This window comes from Megascapheus bottae, chromosome X (assembly GCF_031878675.1).
Source record: "Megascapheus bottae isolate mThoBot1 chromosome X, mThoBot2.hap1, whole genome shotgun sequence".
In the NCBI taxonomy this organism is placed as follows: domain Eukaryota; kingdom Metazoa; phylum Chordata; class Mammalia; order Rodentia; family Geomyidae; genus Megascapheus; species Megascapheus bottae.
In genome coordinates, this window is record NC_143547.1 from 103,673,825 (window position 1) to 103,681,906 (window position 8,082).

Consider the following 8,082-nt stretch of genomic DNA (forward strand, 5'->3'; position numbering starts at 1 on the left):
GCCTCAGAGGACCCTACAGAGGCAGTTTTGACTGAGATCCGTTGAAGGAAGTTCTGTGGGCTCTATGAGATATGGAGATAAAACCTGAACACTCTAGATAAAAGGTTACTCCCAAACCCAACTATGCCTTTCTTGTTCCACAAGCATAAAAGGCATCTAGTCAAGTGACTACCCCATCAATTTCTCAGCCTCACCTATGAGAATCAGACCCTTAGGCTAATGGGTGCAGATGATATTACCATAGCACAAATCTTCACTCTGCTAGGAATCAAAGGAAATATAATGAGGGACAATACACTGTCGCCCCCCCCCAAAATCCCATTGTACTCATAGACGGTTTGGGAACATGGGACAAGTGTATCAACCCATAACTTCAGGCTTCAGAATCAGGAAAAACTGAAGACCTAGGTTCAAATAAGTGCACAGGCCAAAGAAAATCTCACACTTCAAAACAAAGGGAACCCCATGGAAGCTTGCCCCTGCTGATAATTCAGGGAGTCCCCTATGCACTGTGAACAGGCTGGTAATACTTGAATTCTCTGTCTGAATCTGACACAAGGTAGGAGTTAGCTGGAAGGAGCAAGGCCTCAGGTAACCACAGTAAACAGGTGAGACATGAGGAACACCAAACTGGTCCATGTCCTCAGGACACATGGCATACATCCCTGTCCCCACTGTGAAACTGAGTCATTTCCTGCTTTTAACGTGCCTCTGGAATCATAAGGAGAGATTCCTGTGTAGAATTGAGGGGGAGGGAAGAATTCAGACAGAGGAATGAAAGATCTTGCCATCCAGACCAGACAGACACCTCTATCTTCTGACACACCTTGGGGCACATTCAATTGCGCCTTTAGGGTGTCAGGCACAAATGTACTTTAGTCTGTTCAGCACACATTTTGAGGGGGGGTGGAGGGAGAAAGAATGGAGGGGGAGCACAAGAACCAAGAATATACCTGATCCAACACGTGGGACAACTATCCATCCTGACACCCCAAAATGGCTCCAAACAGGAACTTGGGGAAGAAATGCTTTCTCAGACCTACTACTCAGTGTTGCAGTGGGAGTCTGGGAGAGATGTTCACCTTGTGTCTGCAATATGCATGTGCAAGTCAGCACAGGAAAAGAACCGGATGTTGTATTAGAGAAATAGGAATATTGAGGATATTCCACATAAAGAAGACCCCTGAAACTTGCTCCTTCCTTCAGCCTAGAAAAAACCCTGCAGGGGTGTCTAAATGAACTATATCCTCACTTATGTCTCCCAGGTCTCAGGACCTTGAGGCCTTGAAGTGAGAGGAGGCATCAGGAGAGTGGAAGGGACCATATCTGGTCAGCAGAGGGAGGTGTCCAGGATCTGCCAGGAGTAAAGGTGAGGAGAGAGGGATTACTCTCACAAAAACACATGGGACCCCACACCTCCACCTTTCCCTTTTATTAACTATAGAAAAATCTAAGAACTCTGAATGGATTTGCCTCCTTGCACTTGTTCCAATATGTGACACACACGCTATGTCTTAAGATAGTGGACTGAGGTCCCGGGGATAAAGTTCCATACCTATCAACATGACAGCTGATCAGGTCTTACATCTACATGGCTTACAATGAATTTGTCCAACTTTTGCTGTCTCCTCTGGAAGATGTAGCAAGATATAGGGTCCCGTCAATGCCTTTTCTTCTGTCTCAGCACATGGGCCTTAGTTTTGGAAGATTGTCTCAAGTCATCAGAGCTTAGTCCTAAAACCTCCAGGATGACAATTGGGGTCCAGGGTAGGCACAGAGAAGGCCTTCTATCCCCCAAACCGTGAAACCTCACAAAGTACAGCCCCTTTCCTGTAGGCCTGAAAACACAGTGATATTCTTGCAGGTCATGCCCTCAGGAAGGGAGACAGACAGAGAGACAGTGAGAGACAGAGAGACCAAGACACAGAGAGAGAGAGAGACAGAGAGAGACAGAGAGACAGAACGAGTGGGTGCTTCTCGGTGCCTCTTCCATAATCGCCAGAGGCCAGGAATTAAGAACAAAGTCTAAGGCATCCTCACGTCACAAAGGAGGAAATGCCCATGGACTGTCAGATGTCAAGGTGATGTATATGTGCTGAATGTTTACAAATGTCCCCCACATTCCAGAACACAGGAAATCTCATGTTGTTCAGCTCCACATGCTCTATTAGTCAATGCAGAAGCCCAAGCTCTGTCAGCTGTTTGCATACTGAGAAGCAATTTCAATGATCTCAGGAAGATAGGAGATCAGGTAGCACTAGAATACTATCTAACGAGAAAACTATTAATAAGCCTGTGTGTGTGTATGTGCGTGTGTGCACGTGACCGTGTGTGCACGTGACCGTGTGTGCACCAGTACTGGGGCTTGAACTCAGGGCCTAGGCACTGTTCCTGAGCTTTTGTACTTGGCACTCTACTAGTTGAGCCCCAGTTCCACTTCCAGTTTTTCTTTTTTGGGGGAAGGGAGGTTGGTGCTTAATGGGAAACAGGAGTCGCACAGAATTTTCTGACAGGCTGGCTTTGAAGGGCAGTCCTTAGCCCTCAGCCTCCTGTGTAGCTAGGATTACAAGCATGACCCACTTCTGCACAGCAATAAGCTTTTCCTTTTGTAAATAGTCCTTTTCGAGAACTGCCAAGGCTGTGGTTCTCAATTGAGTCCACTCACATGCTTCTTCTCTCCCATAGGCCTGTGAGTTCCCATCACTGAGTACCTGCCCAAAGTCCTGCCTGCAGCCTCCAGGGAAAGTCATCATGCCTCATAGTGAGAAGAACCAGGAAGACAATGAGGGAAGCCCTAAGGCCAAAAGAAAGGCACCAGAGCCCGGCCTGGGGAGCAGGCTAGTCCCCAAAGAGGAGGAGGGGGAGGCCACTGCCACTGCCTCTTCCTCCTCTTCTTCTCTGATGCTGGCCGCCCCAAGGGAGAGGCCTACTTTTGGGATACCACCAGATCCCCAGAGTCCACCAAGGGCTTCCTCTCCCCCTGCTGATTTGGTCCCTAGTGTAGAGACCGAATTAGATCAGGCCTCCAGAAGCCAAGGATCAGAAAATCTGTTCTTCCAACGCAACATATTAGGTCCTTTGTCCTTGTTGCGTTACTCAATTTCCTTGGTGCCCTTCCTGCTCCTCAGATATCAAATGAGGCAGCCAGTCAGTAGAGTAGAAATTCTCACTCATGTGGTCAGTTGTCACCGGAATTACTTCCCTGCAATCTTCAACAAAACCCGTGAGTGCATGAAGCTAGTGTTTGGCACTGACATGAGAGAAATCCATAACAACCAGCACTCCTATATCCTTGTCCCTTCCGCCGGGCTCACGTATGATGGATTGCGGAGCGAGGTTCATGGAGTGCCCAAGACGGGCCTTCTGATAATGGTCCTGTGCTTTATCTTTAGAAGTGGCAATCGTGCCACTGAAGAAGTGATTTGGGGAGCATTGTGTAAGATGGGGATCTGTGTAGAGAAACGGCACTACATCTATGGGAATGTTAGGAGGTTAGTTATGGAAGATTTCGTGCGGTTACAGTACCTGGAGTACCGGCAGGTGCCCCACGCTAATCCAGTCATCTATGAGTTCCTGTGGGGCCCAAGGGCCCGTGCTGAAACTACCAAGATGAAAATCCTTGAGCACTGGGCTAAGTTCAGTGGGAATGATCCCAGGGCCTTTCCTGTGATGTATGACGAGGCTTTGAGAGAGGGACGGCGCCGCTAAGCACAAGTTGTAGTCAGGGCCACAGCAGCTTCTTTGACCTCCTGGGAAAGGAGCCCTACTTTTCGTGTTCCTCTTCTAGTTCTGAAATCGATGTGTGTAATTTTTTAGCTGTTCCTTTTAATTAAGCTTATTTGCTTTATAATGTAAAGTTATGAACAATAGCTATATATGTATTGTTAATATAGTTTAGATGGCTCGTGTTAATTATTCAAAATGGGAAGACTGTTATTTCATCACTTGTTAATTATTCAATCAGTGGGAAGACTGTTATTTCGTCACTTGGAATAGGTTAACATGGAGTATTTCCTTGGAATTGGGAAAAGATTCAGCAGCAAAATAGATGGTATAAAGAAATGGAAAATTCTTTTGTCTTCCCTGTAACATTAAAAAGATATGTTGGCTTCAATTTGCTTGACTATTATTTGAGAATATAAGTGAAATTTTATGTGACTAGGTCCTCCAACTCTGTCTGGTCTTGATACCTTCACTGAACACTTGCTCTTTAAACTAGGATCAGTTGGGCCAACTTTTATCCATAGTACCATGGAAGCTAGGAGCAGTAGTTATGTCAGGGAGATAACACTTGAAGGCGGGGTGAAGAGTCAGGGCTCTAGGATAGCATAGCCCAGTGTTAATGCTCTGAGCGAAAGCACTCCAAGGCTTGAGAAAACTGCTGTTCCTTCCTTAGGTGGTGTGACTTAGGCCTGAAGGAAGGGGAAGTGGCTCCATACAGTTACTTTTGGATCCTAAATGGCCACAAAGGATTTTCTTCCTGATTTAGATGTACATGGTGTGGCTAAAAGCAGTACAATTCACTTAAATGAAGTATTCATTTCATCTGTTTGGATTTCCTGAAAAAGAAAGGTGAATCTCAGTTGAAAGAGGCCTAGAAGGCCCGGCTCATGTGCTCTTCTGTCACTCTAGGACAGCCAGAACCAGCTATTAAAAGCACATTTTAAGGTGAGTACTGGTGGCCCACACCTGTAATCCTAGCTACTTAAGAGGCTGAGGATTGTGATTTGAAGCCAACCCTGACAGGAAGCTCCCAGAGACTCATCTCCCGATAACCACCAGAAAACTGGAAATGTAGATTTGAGTCAAAGTGGGAGAGAGCTAGTATAGACAAAAGAAGGTCAGGGTCAGTGCCCACACCGCCTCAGGAATGGTACACATATACAAATCCAAATTATATACATATGTATGGATATACATATATATGTATATATAGTATATAGTACACAGTGTATATATATTTCATATGTGAGAAAAATGCAGTGGAAGTAATAACTATGAAAACAATGGGATGGGTTACTTATGCTGAGTATAATATAAACACTAGAGAACGAGAAGCAAATTGTAGGCTAATCACCCATTAAAAGTTAAATGTAAAAAAGTAGAGGATCTCCCTGGCAACATACAGGAACTCTTTTTCAGTCAGGAGACAGGAAGAGCCTACTTTGAGATTCCACATGTAATTATGAGAAGAGGAAGTTCAACTCTAAGTCTTGGGAAGTTGATTACATGAAGGTCAGGGACTGTGAGAGAAAAAGAAGGACCCCCAAGTAACATACTCAACTATCTTAGTTCCTCATAGGTTCTCTAAAGGATGACATTTCGCTCTGTTTTGAAATATCACTCTGCTTTGCATGACATCCTGGAACTCCCTCAAGATTGTTTTTAATGGCTTACCCAAAGCAATAATGGGTTAAGTAGGCAAAGTATGTTCAGAAAAGGCTGCATCTGCTCATAGGTTACACCATATTCCAAAAGACTGATAAGCTCTAGTCAATATAGACAATCAGGTGCTGTGAAGATATGCAGAGGACTGGGTTCCGACAATGGGAATCACTGGAGACACCAACACATTAAGCAAAGGAGTCTTTGTTGGCATGGCAATATTCCCACACCATATAGATTTAGGAGCCTGCCACAGCTCCTGACAAAGTTTTAACATATCGTATCAGCATGGGTTCCAAAGCCATAAAGAACGTGGTGGTCCTTGCCAACTTGAACTATAGGAACTGTCAAGATAGAATCATATAACCCGCCCCCCTTCACCAAATGAATATGGGTTAGGGAGATAATGACATTTGGTTGATGTTAAGACACAAATTCCTGAGGGAAAAACAAGCAATATCAAGAATTCAATTATGACTATTGAGGTCAAAGTATGCAGAGAAGTATACTGCTACAGAATTGGGTTCTCTATTAATAATAAGTTTTCATGACAATAGATTAAGAAACCACCATAAACAAGATGAGTATAAATAACTAAGAACAAGCAACAGATTCATAGCAACCAACACAATAGTGGCAATTCTAGATATTCGTTTGCTTTCTTCTGGAGCCTCTACTGATGCTGAGCCTTATCCAATTCTCCTATGTAAGAGGATGTTTTGATCCATGAGAATAGGATTTTATGTAGTTGGGGATGGACTCAGAGATCTACTTTCTAGACAAAGGGATGAAATGTTAGACTTAGAATTTCAATACTACCATATCCTTCCTAGAAGTCACTGGCCTGATGAAATCGTGTGAATTAAAGGTGACATTAGTTAGAGATGCTACCACCCTAAATCAAGCACCATAAAGGTCTGAAATAGGCGGAGTGTGGTGGCTCACGCCTGTAATCCTAGCTACTCAGGAAGCTGAGATCTGAGGATTGCAGTTCAAAGCCAGCCCAAGCACTAAAGATTTAGAGACTTTTATCTCCAATTAGAAAACCAGAACTGGCTCTGTGGCTCATGGTGTAGGGTGGTAGCCTTGAGCTGAAGCGCTCGGAGACAATGCCCAGGCCCAGAGTTCAAGTCCCACAACCAACACAAAACAAATCAAAAAAAAAGATCTAGAGTAGGAATTGCGTTGCTATGACTCTTGTTGACCCACTTGAAGAATTCAGGCTTCCCATTCTCATAATCCATCCCTTATCTTGCTGAGGCTCATGTGTTTCACATAAATACATTCTAGAACCTGGATATGTTGTGTGCTTATGCTAGCAGAGCTGGTCTTAAAACCCTAGTTTCCACTGACTTACTCATTCTAGATATTCTCTCATGTTCAGCTAGTACCTCTACTTACATAGGCAATTTGCTTGGTGAATAGACTGAAACTTTCAGTCTATGAGAGTATGGGCCTCTAGACACCATGCCCTTTTCCGGCTATAGTTGATGAATTTGTTATTTCTGAAGGATAATTTTTAAGTGGCTCACCTAGATTCACGATATATGTCTCTTCATAATTATATAAGGTTGATTATCCCTGTGAGGATGGTGACTTGCTTTCTTATAACTGGCATTAAACATGATCAAGATTAAAATTTGATGAGACTCTTGCCTTGTTCCCTGGTGAAGGCATTTATAACTTGGGTGTAAAAGCTGCTCTGAGACCTATACACACTACTGTCCTTTGGCACTGCTTGATTCTCAACACCCTAACGTTGTTGGAGGCTGACAGCCTCAATGGAGGCCTTCACAGATATAGCTTGATTCATGCCCTTTCCAAATGCATGTGCTCATCCATTCAGCGGACTGAAGGGTCCACCCCCTTGACATTATTTGTAATAATTTAGAAAGAGCATCCCAGAAGCCCTTGTGATTTCATTGTGTCCCATTTTCTCCCCCAGCTGACTTTGCTTTCTGCATTTCCAGACCCAGACTATGTATCCTATCAAGCTCTTGAACCCTGATATTGATCCCAGTGACTGTGTATCTCATGAAATTGACCCTTGTCACTGTTTTTTCCCTTAGTATATCTTAGTCTGGAGCCACTTTTCTTCCTTTCTTTTTTTTTGTTTTTTCTTTTTTGGTACTGGGGATTGAACCCAGGACATTGCACTTACTACACAAGCGCTTTGCCACTGTGCTATATCGCAGCCCCCGTTTGTCTTTTTCTTAATAATCTCAGATGTTTTATGTTTTGCTTAGGAGGGCCTTTCCCCTCTCAAGAATATAAGTATATTCACCTATTTTGTCCCCCAGTGCCTTTAAGATTTCCTTGTAAATTTTTAAAAATTACCTTTAAGTATTAAGTATTAAGGGGATTTTTTTGTTTTGTTTTGTTTTGTCAGCCAGGGGCCTGAACTCAGGGCCTGGGCTGTCTCTGAGCTCTTCAGCTCAAGGCTAGTGCTCTACCAGAGCCACTTCTGGTCTTCTACTGCTTAATTGGGGATAAAAGTCTTATGTGTGAGACTGGCTTTGCATTACAGGTGTGAGCCACCACTGCCTGTTGGTCAATGTCATCCCTTTCGTCATTCTTCCCCATCTCTTTCAACCCTACATATTTCTTACTTCCGTTTTCACATATGTACATTGAGTGTTATGACCGCATTCACCCACCCTTTCTTCCCCTCCCGTTGATCTCCAAACAACGTTTCAG

At 43.9% G+C, this 8,082-nt stretch overlaps 1 protein-coding gene and 1 long non-coding RNA gene across 2 annotated transcripts in view; both read left to right on the forward strand.

Moving 5' to 3' along the window:
• LOC150041697 (uncharacterized) overlaps positions 1-8,082 on the forward strand; it is a 94,948-nt gene that overhangs the window by 5,873 nt on the left and 80,993 nt on the right. The gene's annotated exons all lie outside the window — the stretch shown is intronic.
• Positions 2,690-4,076, forward strand: LOC150041698 (melanoma-associated antigen 10-like). The gene has a single exon (XM_090326438.1). The coding sequence runs from the start codon at positions 2,752-2,754 to the stop codon at positions 3,706-3,708; it is 957 nt and encodes a 318-aa protein (XP_090182564.1). The 5' UTR covers positions 2,690-2,751; the 3' UTR covers positions 3,709-4,076.